This window comes from Schistocerca cancellata, chromosome 1 (assembly GCF_023864275.1).
Source record: "Schistocerca cancellata isolate TAMUIC-IGC-003103 chromosome 1, iqSchCanc2.1, whole genome shotgun sequence".
NCBI classification, from domain to species: Eukaryota; Metazoa; Arthropoda; class Insecta; order Orthoptera; family Acrididae; genus Schistocerca; species Schistocerca cancellata.
In genome coordinates this window covers 824,297,088-824,314,035 of record NC_064626.1, presented here as the reverse complement: position 1 = coordinate 824,314,035, position 16,948 = coordinate 824,297,088, and the positions used below count along the sequence as shown (strand labels likewise).

General features: G+C 42.5%; 1 protein-coding gene across 1 annotated transcript in view; it reads right to left on the bottom strand.

Annotated features, from left to right (window-relative positions):
- The window catches only part of LOC126188476 (peroxidase-like), a 181,742-nt gene that overhangs the window by 42,990 nt on the left and 121,804 nt on the right, over positions 1 to 16,948 (bottom strand). Inside the window, exon 10 of the mRNA XM_049930083.1 lies at positions 10,654 to 10,840. Coding sequence (XP_049786040.1) covers positions 10,654 to 10,840 — 187 coding nt within the window. The remainder of the gene's footprint in view (positions 1 to 10,653; positions 10,841 to 16,948) is intronic.

The following is a 16,948-nucleotide window of genomic DNA, read 5'->3' as shown; positions in this document are numbered from 1 at the left end:
GCACTGAAATGAGGATTGACACATTGTTGGATGAACCATTCGCAGAAGTGTACCCGTGGAGGCCAATCAGCTGCTGATAGTGCCTGCACAGGCTGTACATGGTACGGAAACAACTGGTAGCACTCTCCATACAGTGACGTGGTCAACGTTACATTTTACAGCAGCAATTTCTCTGACGCTGACATTAGGGTTCTGGAAATCTGTCTCGATACAAACGTACCGCGCCACGGCTATTGCCCCGTGCTAATCCATACATCAAATGGGCATCTGCCAACTCCGCATTTGTAAACATTGCACTGACTGCAAAACCACGTTCGTGATGAACACTAACCTGTTGATGCTACGTACTGATGTGCTTGTTGCTAGTACTGTAGAGCAATGAGTCGCATGTCAACACAAGCAACGAAGTCAACATTACCTTCCTTCAATTGGGCCAACTGGCGGTGAATCGAGGAAGTACAGTACATACTGACGAAGCTAAAATGAGCTCTAACAAGGGAATTAAGCGTTTCCGGACACATGTCCACTTAACATCTTTTCTTTATTTGTGTGTGAGGAATGTTGCCTGAAAGTTTGGCCGTACCTTTTTGTAACACCCTGTATATACAGCCACAGAACGTTCCAGTACATTACTTCTTGACATTTGTGGGTACTTCTAGAATGTACTCGAACCGAATATAGAAATTAAAATGGTACAAGCCAGGTGAGTTTTTGAACGCACGACCCTCCAATAACCACTACACCACGGTCCTACTCAGCTTCTTTTGCGGCAATATTTTCACTTACACCCCTAACGCCCTGTGTGTAAAATGTTATGAAACCCACCCAGAAATCACACGACAAATGCTTACAGCGACGTGGACAACGAACAGCCGATATCTTTGAAAGTAATGCAGTTACGACTAGGAAGAGCATTAGGTGTTTTCTCTCCCCTTTTTTGAACACATGTTTAATGTCGTGTGTTGTGAATTGTCTGTTCAGTTTTGTCTCTGTCTGTGTTTGTTTTTAACAAACAAAAAAACTGAAAACAGCACTTTATATCAGGTGATAAAATTGTATAATAAATTTCCAAAGCAAGAACAAAATTACTAAAGCACGTTGGTTTAAAAAGGCAGCTAAAACATTCTTCACAAATAATGCATATTACACAACTAAAGTTTACTCAGAGGACGCAGAGTAGTGTACAGTAATGAAAGGGGATAACTCTAGCACCTTGTCACATTTCAATTCTCGATTTACTGCTTTCACAAGGGTCTCATGTCAAGATGTATAATGCACGAGAGTCATATCCGTTGGCTTAGTTTTTCAGGTGGAAAGTATCACATTGAAGATTAAAACTATGGTTTATATTGCGAGTTACATGAAACAATTTGTGTCTGAATGAAGAAACATTATTCATTAGGGAATTAACGAATGAGGCAATGCAGTAGTTTGGACACTGAGTCGTACTTGGAAGGATGGAGCTGCTCTGTCTGGCCATCCTGATTTGGGGTTTTTTGTACAGCTAAGGCATATGCAGCGATGGATCCTTAAGCCGGTATTACACTATCGAATTTCTTTGTCAAATATCTTTGTCAAAGAAATTTGATGGTATAATAGGGAACTTTGTCAAATCTCGCCTGTCGTTAAATAAATTTGATCAAATCTAGGGCCTCGCTGTAGATTTGATTAAAGAAGTCGCTTGTCTTCTGTTCACTGGAATGTGACATGTTATCATGTGGAGCGCTAGCATCGCTGCAGCGTTTTGTCATCTGTAGTGTTTATATGAATATTGTCAGTAAATACATTTGGTGTGTACCGACAACTACAAAATTAATACAGATGTATGAAGCTGATGAGGCTCTTTACAACGTGAAGCACCCTGACTACAAAAACAGATGAAGAAGATTGGAGACCTGACCTAACCTAACCTAACCTAACTCTCTCCTGTAGCAAGAAATCGGATTGTTACAGTGAGCCTGTCTTCTGCAGATATGGCAGTTCTTAAGTGAGTATTGTGCTTTGTGGTATGAGGATTCACTTCACTGAGCACATACTGAAATGTATACTCATCCATTCTTAAGTAATTGACGTACGACTTGACGTCCTCCACTATAAGCTCACATAACTAGTTTTGTTGAATGTTTTTATCGTGGCATCGTAAAACCCACAGCTTCGTCCAGGTACTTTTCCTCCACTTCTCTTCCGCATGTGAACACAGTGCAATTGTGGTACATGCAACTGCTGTCGTTAATAAAAAGTTGTTGTCAGCCATCTTGAACATTGACGAAAAATATTATGATGACAGTGTAATACCCCTTTTTAACGCCACGTCAAAGATCTTTGTCAAATATATTTGACGAATATTTGATCAAATCTTTGACAAAGAAATTTGATAGTGTAATACCGGCCTTAATGAAGGCCGCGGCCGACCACCTGTTCTATCCTCGAAGGCCACCTGTCCTATCTTCCTAAAGCATGCTACGTATGCTGTGTGTTATATTTTCGCCCACTGACTGGCATTGTATTATTTTTTTAAAATGTTATATCATTGTGAGATGATCCTTGGATGAATAAATAAATTAATAACAACAGCAGCTGGGAACAAGGGATGAGGCAGCGTTACCTGCACCCTCGTGGAGTGTAGTGAATAGGAGGTAGTTAAAACGAGGATAACGTGCGATTGTAAAAGTATCCAACAGAGAGGACTAAATGCGGTTAGATTTGTTCAGAGTTTCGGAAAGGGGATATTTATTGTGGTAGAGTGGCTAGTAGCCAGCTGAACCGAAAGTGTTGTAATGGTGGTCTTAACATTATTTATTGAATTTACAAATTGATAAAAGCACAGTGACATAACTGAAGAAAAGCCAAGTCATCGATAGAATACATAAACGAGTCCAGTTATAAATAGTTCTGTAGCACTAGTGTGGCGCCTCTTTTAGAATCACAGAATGATTTAAGAATGATTCTCGTTTTTCAAGTCATTTTACATATATATGAAGAAAATAAATGTTGCATACAATGTTAATAATTCACGTAAAGTGTCATGTTTGTCTAAGTATATGCATACAGTATGGCGCTAACGATCTTGGTGTGTTTAATGTTTTAGTATATATGCTTTTACGCGACAATGAGTCGTCCATTATCACAGCATTATCTTGTCTGGTCTGATCTTACGCTGCTCTGTACGATTGCCTCCTTTGTTCTGTTGAATGTAGGTGCAGTTTATGATTGACATAATAATTATTGTAAAGATACAGCCAATTTTCTTTACATCAGTTCCTATCCTGCAGTACCTAAAGTTAAATTTGGACATTTAATTGTACTAGCGGAAGCTAATGTGGTTTTGCGTAATGGTATTAAATTATTGCTAGCTTCGGTAGTCATTCCTGGAATCTTCCGTTTAATAGAATTTACAGAGTTAGTTTACGAAGTCCGACGTTTTATTAAGTTACGCGGCGTATATCACTTTCAGGAAATGTATTTTAAACGCAACCACACAAGCCGAAGCTACTCAGTAACTACGGCTTGAGCAGAAATTAATATCTTTTTCAGAGACAGAAATTAATTAGTCCAAATATGAGTGAAAAGCAAATTATTACGTGCAGTCTTTGCCCATAATTCAAGGGAGCGTAGAGATATTGTTTAACGCTGGCTCACATTTCGCTCTGTTGCGACGAATTTAAGCTGACGCTCATGAAATATTAATAAAGCCCGACAAAGTACGTTTCGTAAGCTCCTTGTTTTGAAATAAATTAAAATAATGTTATACGTCAGTTATACTGGACATCGTAGTAATGAGTTGCAGGTATATAACATCTGGCTGAAAGAAGTAGATGGCACTCCGCCCTCCAGTTACCATCTTTATAGAACATTTGGGATTCGGGCGGGCCTGCCGCTGTGGCTGAGCGGTTCTAGGCGCTTTAGTCCGGATCCGCGCGACCGCTAGGGTCACAGGTTCGAATCCTGCCTCGGGCATGGATGTGTGCGATGTCCTTAGGTTAGTTAGGTTTAAGTACATCTAAGTCTAGGGGACTGATGACCTCAGATGTTAATTCCCATAGTGCTTAGAGCCATTTGAACCATTTGATTCTGGCTGTGCTGCTGCTTGCTTCAGTGTGTCTGATTATGAGACAGAGCACCGCTTTCGGCCCTAGTCGCTGCGCCGCGAGTGGTGAGTTCAGTGATCTTATCGACGTCGGCACTGTCCGTGTCGAAGGAAGTCACAACAGAAAGGGAGTACTTCCCAAATAATTGAGGAATTTTTGAGAGTGTAGTGTTACGTATGATGCATGTTTTGTGCCACTTCTGGGGGGTTTTAGCGTTCAGTAATTTTCTGATATTTGGTTGTATTTTTGGGTGACGTGTATCTCGGCTAGCAGGAACGAAGAGTGTAACCGACCTATTTGATGCAAGCGTAGATCTTGTGGACGCATTGTATGACAGGCAAGAAAGGCTTGGTTGTGTAGCTGGCTGTGGCGTCTAACAAGATATGCTGTAAGGAGGAAGCGGCATAACGGATATAGTCAGTGATTTGGAATGTGAGAATCTACAGATCCTCGTTATTTCCAGTTGGCGAGACAGGAGTTTTGGATAACATTGGTATGGTAGTTGTTTGTGAATAGTGAGCAGGACAAGCACGTTGTCAGTTCTAGATGGATTGGGGAGTTACGCAACATTTCCCCCTAGGACGTTAGGGGACACCAGGACAACATTGGCATGTACTGTGGCAATGAAAACCATACTGATGAAACAAAACATAATGATTTAATGGCGCCTGGTGACGTTGCTGGTACGTGACGGGGTAAGGCAGCGGAAAACTGTTCCTATCGGAGCACTAAAAATGTAAATATGTTCATGTTTATTTAAAAGACTGAGTGAAAAGTGGGGTACCAGTGATTGCGTAATCTTTTAAATAAACAGGAATATATTTACATTTAAAATGCTCCAATAGGAGCATTTTTCCACTGGTTCCCTTCTTTTCTCTGCTACAGCAGAGCATGTAACTCATATGAGAAGAAATGTATTGGTCAGTAAAATTTAGATACTCACTTATTTGAAACTGAAGTAACGTAAAACTAATTTTACACCTCAGAACGGGTTTTACGAGCACAAAAATTATGCATGTGCTTCAGTACTAGAATATCGGGTCACCAAATGATAACGGAGCATGTTTCTCCGTGCTACGTCACTTTACAAACTGCGTTTTCGCTTCGCTCCGGATTTTACGTGCGTATTTTACGTGTACAAGTAGGGTAAATTTGAACCTTGAAATCTCGGAAACGGATAAAGATATGAAGAAAATTTTCAAGTTTTTCAACATGGGGTTTTTAGGAATACATTGTAAATATTACAGCCATTTACTGTCCACAGCTGTCTCGGAATCCACGGTTGGGTTTTGGTACGAAATGAATAAAGATATGAATAACATTTTCAAGTTCGTTCGAGATCAGGATCTTTGGAATATATCGTAAAAATTTCACCCATTTGCAGTGTATAGCCGTCTTGGTATCCTCGGCTGGGTTTTGGTCCTCCGGTGACGGCGAAAATATAATAAAAACCAAATTTTGTTCAAGTGGTTCAAATGGCTCTGAGGACAATGGTACTTACCCCAGCTCGTGGTCGTGCGGTAGCGTTCTCGCTTCCCGCGCTCGGGTTCCCGGGTTCGATTCCCGGCGGGGTCAGGGATTTTCTCTGCCTCGTGATGACTGGGTGTTGTGTGATGACCTTAGGTTAGTTAGGTTTAAGTAGTTCTAAGTTCTAGGGGACTGATGAGCATAGATGTTAAGTCCCATAGTGCTCAGAGCCATTTGAACCATTTTTTTGACAATGGTACTTAACATCTGAGGTCATCAGTCCCCTATAACTTAGATCTATTTAAACCTAACTAACCTAAGGACATCACACACATCCATGCCCGAGGCAGGATTCGAACCTGCGACCGTAGCGGTCGCGTGGTTTCAGACTGAAGCGCCTAGAACCGCTCGGCCACAGCGGCCGGCCCCCTTTTTTTGGGGTTTTCCGAGGTACCGCCCATGAAGTAATTGTGCCTCCGTAAGTGCCATCAGTCCCGCCGTAGACCACATCAAATCCGAAAAGAACCAATGGATTTGTTCCATTTACCTTAGAATAAGTAAGTGTGTAGTAATCAGACCCTGTGCTGTAGTAGGATAGTGACACTAAGACGATCCTTCTGTTTGGTATACAAATGGTCCCCAGACCAAGGGCTATCAGACAACTGACTCTAACTTTTTATCTCCAAATGAAGCCGAGATATGAGCACAGGAAAATCCCGTTTTTATGCGCGACGTTTTTGAACATATTAGATACGAATGCTGTCGTATGCTCACCGATGTAAGTGGAGCAGAAACAAATGGGGTACCATTCTAGCGACGGCCGCAAATGGGGAAATTCACTGTCATTAGTGATTGAGAAAGAGCAGATTGTTATTGCCTGACGCCTTGGAATTTGCGAATATGGTCGGCTGTTCCCTTGTAATAGTCGTGAGCATCTGTCAAAATTGGCTGAAGGACGGAGAAACCACGAGTAGGCGCCAAGTGTGACAGACATGATGACAGAGTATAATACTGGTGCAGGCACAAGTGTTTGGGAACGCACCGATCAGCGAACGTTGTTGGACATGACGTTCCACAGCACATAACCCGTACGCGCTCCCACGTTGACTCAATGTCATAGTCAGTTACGATTGCAGTAGAAACGGGACTATCGAGAGTGTACCGTGAATGAATGGAAAAGCGTTTGGTGATATGAGTCAAGTTTCTTGTTTCACCAGGTCGGTTGTTAAGTCCGCAGATGCCGACGTCCATGTAAATGGCTGCTCGGAACATGTACCGCACCACGGGCGAAGGCCGTTGAGGGCAGTATTTTGCTGTGGGAGACGTTCACTTGGGCTTCCATGGGACACAATGACAGCTGTGGACTACGTGAACATTACTGAGGACCACCTACATCCCTTTATACTTGATTTCTTCCCTGACAGTGATGGCATCTTCCATTAGGATAACTGTACGTGTCACAAGACCAGAATCGTGCTACGGTGGTTTAATGAGAACAGCAGTGAACTGTCGTTGATACCTTGCTCTCCATCTTCGACTGCTATGAACCCGATGTAACACATTTGAGATGTTATCGGGCGCCAGCTCTACGGAGACCCACCACCGCCCCGTAATTTACGGGAACTGCGTGACCAGCGTGTAGACATCCAGTACCTTATTCGTCCGGGACCCTACCAAGGACTTGTAGAATCCATATCCCGCAGAATATTTGATGTATTGCGTTCGAAAGGTGAACCAGTTTGCTATTAAGGAAGTGCTCTTAAAATTTTGGTTCAGCAACGTTTGCCGGACGGCGCTGATAAATCAACGCCACCTCTGCAGTTGTACGGGAAATCGGCTGTGGATTTTTATGTCAGCAGGAAAAACATGTGTGAAAGAAATAGTTGAATAAGTCGCACTGAAGATTAAAAAATAGGGTGAAGAAAATTGTGAGGATGGGGTGAAATGTTGAACAGGGAATCGGAACAATGTGATAATAAGATAGTTACTAACTGCTCGATCCAAATTATGAAAAGTTACTTCAACAAGCTCCATTCCGAAACTAATACCTCCCACTTTCGTGTTGGCTTCGAGTGCCCAACCAAGATTATGTTGGTGCAGTATTAATTTTTGAAGCTTCCTGGTAAAAACCTGCATGGTAGCACTCTACAACTGCGCCTGGCATCGAGGCGAGTACAAAGCAGAGCTGTTTCATTGAATTCCTCGGTAGTCAACAAATAGCTAAAAATGTACTGAGACAATGCTGTAGACGAGAGTAATATGCGACTGTGAATACTGCGCTTCAGTAGCGGTGAAAAGGATGCACATGACGAGTCAACCCTGTTTATAATGAACAGGTTCTCGATCAAGTTATCCAGAACAACGGGCGCATTATGATAAAGGAATTGAGTGCACACTTGACTGCCGGTAGTTATGCCTCGGCTAAGATGTTAACCAACCTAGGTTATTACAAAGTGTGGGCGACATTGGTCCTGCAAAAGCTTGCACAGTTCCCGAAAATTCATCGAATAGAAATTCATCGGCATCTGTTGAACCAATACAAGGTAGGACGTGTCAATGTTCTGAACTCCCGCATCAACTTAGGTGAAACGTGGTGTCATAACTACGAGCCAGAATCAAAAGACAATCTGAAAGCACATTGTCATATCGCTGGCTTGGTTGCGGAGTATCTTAGCGAGCGGCTGTATTGCAGGGTCGAGCACGGGACACGGAGCTGCTATGTTGTGTTGAGGGTAGCTCTACATGGGAAAGGCACTACTATGGAAGTTCAAGTTTGGCTACAAGTACTATTATTTTGAAGTAAAGAGATATGGAAGAGTATTCAGTGAAAAGTGCGTAAAAAAGTAATTAAGTATGAGCAGTGCAGCCGACAACGTATTTGAGTATCCGCCAGTTCGCGTGTCGTACCGTACAACAACAATCATCCGCGTCATATTCGACCTCCCAGAATGAAACTAATGTGAATCTGTAAAAGGAGAGCAGTCAATTGCCAGTGTCTTCTAGCGAGCGTGGGAATATGCGTTTCCGCATAATCAACAGTCAGCCATGTTATATTATTACAAGAGTCAAGAAGGACTGATGACAGATATCTGTGTGTACTTGGTGAGCGTTAGAACTTCGTTCGACCATTCGGCTTCCGCATCATCAACAATCGCCCGCGTCCTGTCGGTTACGCGTACGCTCGTCCAAGTGATAATTGTGGACAGTTAATCATCACCATTGCCCGTGTATCTATCACCGAAGGTTCGGCCACAGTAAGGCTGTCAAATACGAGTGACGGCGTTAAGTACAATAGTGACAGACATTCAAATTGTCAAGAATACTGTAAAATAATAAGGGAACGATAATTATGACCTCTCAGCAATTAGTAAGAATGTTAATTGGCATCAACACTTACGACTTAGTGTGTAAACAGTGCAACCTGCTATTTTCTTATCGTCTCAGAATATAATTGTTCATACCAGACGTAGGACAGTGTAGTGTTTAGTGTTGAACGGCTTCTCTAAACCCGTTCGCATATTTATAAACATAATTTTAGGCAAGGCAGCAGCAGTGTGGAGCAGAAATAATACGATCGCCGTCGGAGTACCAGGTACGTGGCGTGGACAGGGCGCACGATCAAAGTGAGATCAGTTTAAGGGTCCCCCAACAGTTGTACCCACGGGCGCGTTTCAAGTCCACTGAATGGTGACGTACGAATTCTTCAACAAAGAAGTAGATCAGGAAAATACTATCTGTAGGCAAAGTGATATGCGCAGTCTTCTGAGATAGAGAGAGTGTAGTTGTTTTGGACATGTTGGAGACTAAAACAGTCATCAGTTCAAAACACTATAAGACGACACTGATGAAACGGAAAACCCCAATCCCAAATCATGACAGAGAAGTAAAGAAAGTTACGCATGCTACACGATAACGCCACGCCTCTCAGACGTTTTGCGACCTTGGACATTATTGCCAAATTTGGCTTGGTTGCCCTACAATATCCACCGTGCAGTGCAGATTTAGTGAAGTTTGGAAGGTAGGAGACGAGGTACTGGCGGAATTAAAGCTGTGAGGACGGGTCGTGAGTCGTGCTTGGGTAGCTCAGTTGGTAGAGCACTTGCCCGCGAAAGGCAAAGGTCCAGAGTTCGAGTCTGGGTCCGGCACACAGTTTTAATCTGCCAGGAAGTTTCATACTAGCGCACTCTCCGCTGCAGAGTGAAAATTTCATTCTGGAAACATCCCCCAGGCTGTGGCTATGTCTCCGCAATATCCTTTTTTCCAGGAGTGCTAGTTCTGCAAGGTATACAGAAGAGCTTCTGTGAAGTTTGGAAGGTAGGAGATGAGGTACTGGCGGAATTAAAGCTGTGAGGACGGGTCGCGAGTCGTGCTTGGGTAGCTCAGTTGGTAGAGCACTTGCCCGCGAAAGGCAGAGGTCCCGAGTTCGAGTCTCGGTCCTGCACACAGTTTTAACCTGCCAAGAAGTTTCATACCAGCGCACACTCTGCTGCAAAGCGAGAATTTCCTTCACATTTAGTGCCTTCAGACTTCCATCTCCCTCGACGAATATTTTTCTGGTTTTGATGCTGTCGCCAAAGCTATAAACTAGTCTCTTCTGGTTTTTGACGAGTGTAGCATGCAGGCTCTTGTTTATCATTGGCAAAAATGCATGATTATCGATCGTGACGATGTTGAAAAATGACGGTACGCAAAAGAAAACTTGCTCTATTTAACTGAATTATCGTGCTTTCTGTATTTGTTTTAGATTCCATCAAAGTAATGGAGGCATTAGTTTCGGAATGTCCCTCGTATGTACAGTGTAGAATACAGGAGGATGTTAGGATGGCGTGACTGAATGTAAGAATGTACGATAGAGGGTAAATGTGTAGACTTTTTAAAAGGAGAAAGAGTTTGCTTACTGGGAAAGAATGGACGGCGTGAAAGACGGTGTTGTACTGTCAGCATTCTGTGATCAATGACACGGAAGTGGTTTTAAGGTGAAAGAGGAGTGACAAGGCGGTATTTGATCGAATAGCTGACTTGAGGAAAACGCCGTGCTCGGTTAGCTCCAGGCTGAATATGTGCATGTGCACAAAGCCCCACCGGAAAGGCTACGTACCGGCTTTGAAGCAGGCGAGCTGGTCGAAGTCGTCGGTGCACTCGTCCCTGTTCTCTGGCAGCATGGCCTTGCCGCGGAAGTTCTGGATGCGCAGCCTGCCGCCGCGGAACTCGCGAAGCTCCCTCTGGGCGTCGTCGCTGGAGCCGTAGATGTTGGAGCCGTCCAGGTAGCCGGTGATCTGGTTCATCTGTTGGCAGGTTCAGCTCAAAGCGGCTCGCTGCAGAGCGAGGGTTCAAATGGCTCTGAACACTATGGGACTTAACATCTATGGTCATCAGTCCCCTAGAACTTAGAACTACTTAAACCTAACTAACCTAAGGACAGCACACAACACCCAGCCATCACGAGGCAGAGAAAATCCCTGACCCCGCCGGGAATCGAACCCGGGAACCCGGGCGTGGGAAGCGAGAACGCTACCGCACGACCACGAGATGCGGGCCGCAGAGCGAGGGAAGTCCGAGTCATCTGCTGGCAGTAACTCATACATCATTAACCAAATGTTAAGACCAGTGCTAATTAGAGGGCTCTGCCTCTGTTGATGGAGAAAAAAATTGCACGCTCCTAGAACCATAAGGAGAATACATGACACGTACAATGTGTGCACATGGAAAATCTTTATTTAACGGCAATGTATATCCAACGATGTTAGAGCCAATCAGATTGCCACTCCAAAAAACTGACCTTTTAATTCTCCAAGCTTCGTTCACTACTGTCTCCTGTGCCTTTTGTGAGCAGTAGGAAACAAACCTCATCCTATTTTTTGCCTTTATTTCGTATTCCACATTAAGGATATATCGGCATCCAACAAATTATACAACAAATTATTAAGTTAGTACAAAAATTCGTAGCGTTTTTGTTTTGCATGTTGGCACTCCTGTGGATATGGGATCATTTATCGACTGTCATTTTTTATTTGTAATTCACTGTCGCTGTTCGAGTTTATACATTGTCATTTTGTCATTTGGATATAGGTAGTGGAGCTGTGGAGTCTAGAAATCGAGTGGGGAAATCGGAACATACCCGACATATTCTTCTATTTGAGTTCAATAGAGAGTTGACAGCGGCAGAGGCGGCCGTATATGGGAATAATGCCATAGGACAGTGCGCGGTAATAAAATGGCTTTCTCGTTTTAAGCAGGTCGTGTTGACAATAGTGACTCTACAAGTTCAGGAAGACCTTCGGGATTTGATGAAGATCGTTTAAACGCATTAATCCACAATGGTCCACATCAGTGAATTCGAGAACTGGCAAATGTGGTGAACTGTGGTCATTCCACCATATTGCGACATTTGCGTGTAATGGGGAAGGTTCGAAAATTGGGTATATGGGTACTGAATGGTCACAGCCAAAATCATAAAAATCAGTGGGTGGTCATACGTACATCTCTACTTGCTCGTCATCAATTGGCTCGTGTACAGCACCGACCAATCCTATCCTCTATCGATACTGGCGACGAGAAACGGCGTCTTTATGGTAACATAAGGAAAAGAAAGGAATGGCTGAGCCCTAACACAGTGTAATAAATACAGTTATTTCATCAAAACAGACACTGTAGCCATTAACGACATAATCACACCTGGCGGGGCTAAAATGACGATGCTGTATAACAATAATCTTCCTATACTTTATTTCACAAATGTGCGAGCATCTGAATTGTGACTTCGTGACACATGGAGATTTGGACTCGCACTGGGGGCGTGATCGGATGGCTGAAGTGGTTAAGACGACGGTTCACGACAAGTGGGCAATCCGTATTCGAGTCCCGGTCAGGCACAAATTTTCATTTGTCCCAAGTAGCTAACGCTAATACGTATTTGCAATGTGTGTACCCATTTCACGGCTTCTCTCATCGTTACGATGAAGTCTAGAGTCTCTTGACCGAGAATTTCCCCTTAAAATGTGGATCCAACATATTTGCCGCAGCATGAATAGATTTACATGCATACTTGTACCTCAGTGTCACTTCATCTTTAATGGGAAATATCTCTACTGGAGAAAGGGTATTACATGCTACGACTATAGCTTCTACTGCCCTTGAAATACTACCAAGGTAGTACAGCGTTATCGGCTTCAACTTTTCGTATGGCTTCTGACATTGATCACAAGAGACTATGCTACATCAAACTGCTGCTACATTTCGTCTGTTAATACAGAAGCTTTAAGTGTTCCCTCGCTCTGCACGTTGGGAGTACAATAGTAACTAACACAGCCCCTTTATTCTTAAGTAAAATGTCCAAAAAAGTCACAGTACCTGCTCGACAGACTGGTGATGGGAGCTTTAGTATCGCAGAGGTATACCGTATATCTTTTTCGTCTTTGTTCTCAATAAAGCGTGGGAGACCTGGCGCTCACCGAGCGAGGTGGCGCAGTGGTTAGACACTGGACTCGCATTCGGGAGGACGACGGTTCAATCCCGCGTCCAGCCATCCTGATTTAGGTTTTCCGTGATTTCCCTAAATCATTCCAGGCAAATGCCGGGATGGTTTCTCTGAAAGGGCACGGCCGACTTCCTTCCCTAATCCGATGAGACCGATGACCACGCTGTCTGGTCTCCTTCCCTAAACAACCAATCAATCAACCTGGCGCTCCTTGAAGAATAATACCGTCGTCTTCGATAGATGGATGCACTCTTGCAGCGTTCGCAGTGAAATTGTGTTCTTTATTAGTAGATTAAATATATGTGATGCACAGTCTATTCAGTATATGTGTGCACATTGCTCCTCTACAATTTTCGACGGGACAAGCGCACTTCTTGCGTTGTCTGTGACCACTGCTACGAAACTCTCCACACCTATTTCAGTAGTAACTTCAATTAGTTCAGATGCAATATACTGTGCAGTTTCTCTTTCCTCACCAGGTCGAATACTTTTATAAATACTGGACGAGGTGCCGTCACGATCAAGTTCAGGGCATTATTCTCTAATAACATCAGACCACCCATCCAAAAACAATCCAAGAGCAGTTGCACAATCCTACGTCTTTGTCGTAAATGCCTTCACATGGTATACGGCAGAAAGCAAAGATGTGCTAAGTAGGTGGTAACTAGGAGAGTCATAGCCAGGTCATATTTTCTGAAATGCTTCCTGCCAATATTTCGAATTCAGCACAGATACTGGAACAGCTGAAGCATGCATAGCCCTGGCAACAGCTTCGTCATTATCACTATCAGTTCTTTGATAGGTATCCTTATGCCCCGATGAGGAGGGGTGTGACAAATCGGTCGTTAGTTGTTCACTGAGAGAAGAATCAGAAGGCATTGATGATAACGTAAATGAAGACGCCTTCCTTTACACTTCAATATCCTGCAGCCTATTATTTGTTGACATATTTTTTTTTTGCCCTTTTTGCTTGCGATGTATCATCTGAAGCTACCCATTTAACAAGCTGACAGCAAACATCGCATCTGATAAGATGTTCTTTTAAGTGTGGCACCAGGGCGTTATGATATTTAGTTTTACAATACTTACATGTTGTCTCCATCTTACCATCGACTTGTCTTACATCGAAGATATTCCATACCTTCGATCGAAGACGCGTTCCACTAACTAAACTTTCCCGTTTGATTGCGTAAGACAGCTCAACGTGACGTCAACTGGCGTTATATAGACCTTGAGGCTGTGACCCAATTTTTCTTCTAGGTGTTTCCGAATTCATTACGTTTTTTTCCAGCATACTAGTCCCTATGCGTATGCAGTACACGCTGCCGAATGGTATAGCAGGTTGCGTGTCAACCGGGATGAAAAGAACCATTCCTGCTATTCTTACAGGATTTTAAAAACCGGGTTGATGCATAAGTTCGTAGCTTTCTTCCGTAAGTTAAATAAACACAACAGATACACATGACAAAGACTTTAATGATCAATAGTATATTCTCCATCTCTACAACAGTATTTCAACGCTGGGGCAACTGTAGAAATTACGTGGTGGTGAGGCGAAGAACTAGTCAAGCCATCTTCGGAGTGCATTTACATCTGGAAAGGAAGTTCCTAGATGGTTGTTCGACAGAAAGCGGGAAAGACGAATATATGAGAGAGCAAGATCAGATGAACAAGGTGGATGCGGAATGATTTCCCATCCCAACTCCTGTATAGTTGTTTTTGTCAGTCTAGCAGAATGCGGCCAGGCGTTATCGCTGAGTAGCATCACTCAACGCAGTCTCCCTCATCGTTGTTTTAGGATTTTGTCTGCAGGTTGTCTCAGATGTAGACAATAAATGTTAGCAATGATGGTTACACCTCGGGGAGGCAATTCGCATTTTGGTACCAACTCGTGTGCTCGTCGTGCTGTTTTACGCAGAAGCACCATTGAAGAGTGAAATGATGATCTCATCTATGTTATGCCGGGGCGGGTTCAAGTCTGCATTCGAGCAAGGGGATGTTCCACCACGTGCTGACGTTACTCAGCAGTGCTACGAAAAAAAACCATGGGAAACAGACGATTCTGTCATTACAAATATATATATATATATATATATATATTGATTTGGTGATACGCCTACATTGCGAATGAATGTATAGCATGCCTCGGAGCCAATTTTTGTTTTCTGTCCCACGAAATTCGAAATAAATAGGCGATGATAAACTTTTGTTGACATATGTATCACTTTTTGGGTAACTGGGAGTGGGGGGTTGGGCGCACATTAACGGAGACTACCTGCATTTCTACTTCGCGTGGTCTCGATAGCTATGAACCGCAGTACGGGGTATTTACTGCTTAATTTGCACATAATGCTGCAGATATTTAGTCTCCTCGGGAAACTCGAGAGTGTGTGCTGCACATCGCACAGTACAGGACCCGAAATGAGTTAAAGCGTACAGCCAGAATAGATAGTCTACGCCGTAAGAACAGTATGTATCAAGTGGCACGTCTTTGTTATAATCTAATTTGAATTTCTTTGGCGGAATACATTGTATATACGGCGTAGCAATTATCTTTGTCTCATTTTTACTCCATTGTTCTGACACTGACGACCCGTCTGTGGTGCATACATCTGCATGATGATTGCGGTTTAGAGGTCACTGGGGAATATTCACGCCTATTAACTCGCTTTCACTTTCGAAGAAAAGCTTGCAGAGCACAAGCCACCATTGACATTTGTTCTGCATCACAATATTATGCACCTGGTTTCTGAATCCATTTATAAATGGAAGAAAAAACCTCTTCTGTGTATTTAACTACTTTCCTGTATGTTTTCATATTTTCCAGGATTTTATTTTTGCAATCCGGTACAGAAACACACTAATTAAGTGACGTGTGATGGACATCTTTTTTTTAAAAAAATGTGTATTTACGAACATTTCCTAAGACATTCACTATCATTTAAATTTGTCAGTATGATATTTCCATATTATTTTTTCTAATGGGCTGGTTCTTATTCTTTAACCAGCAATGCTTTATTTTTAGTTCTTGCTGGAAATAACATCCCCAAAGCATTCATATGTTTCAGCCGTGTCTAGCATTTCTAGTGTAATAGTTAACGAACACTTCCCTTTTTTTATCTTGTTCTGCCTTCTGCCATTTCTTCCTTTTCCGTCTTCCTTGCTGTTCCTCTGCTTCAATGGTGTGGTGTTCGTTCACTATAAGTTTTCTCTTTGTTACAGATGACAACTGCGTTTAATAAATTTGCCCTTTCTCCTAGTCTTCTAGCTCATTCGGTTCATCACGCCCTGTGAAATATTGCATTCTGGAGTGCACTGTAGGTTACTCTTGTTTTCTTAATCGCGTTTTTCTGTACGTGCACATAATGCCCTCATCTTATTTTGTATATTTATATATCCATCGACACCAAATTATTGCTAATGATTGGGAAATCCAGAATCATACTTTTATTCGATGATTCTTTCGTCTCCAAGATTTAAGAAGCGCTGTTTGATAATTTAGAGCCTAGTACATTCCATTAGTTTCCTTTCTGATATATTCGTTACATCCTGTGGATATAAATTGAACTACCAATGTTCCTACGATTTGGTCAATTTTTTTTCACCTTTCATTGTAATTGGTACTAATATCATTATTATACGGGAAATAATTAGTGCTTTTAAAAATAGGCATGTTCAAGTTACGATAAAAATAAATTACCGAAGACAAAGGGCAATTGCTGGTTATGTGCTTCACTGGTTGAGTATAAAGATAGTAATACTCAGATTTATATTGCGTAAACTTGGAGATAAACTCGTTTTGCGATAAATCATGATATGTTCTGCAATAATACAACAAAGTAAATTACACTATCAATTGCTTTTTTATTATTCATTGCTATTCTTTTCAACGAATGTGAATGTTTTCGTTGTTTCT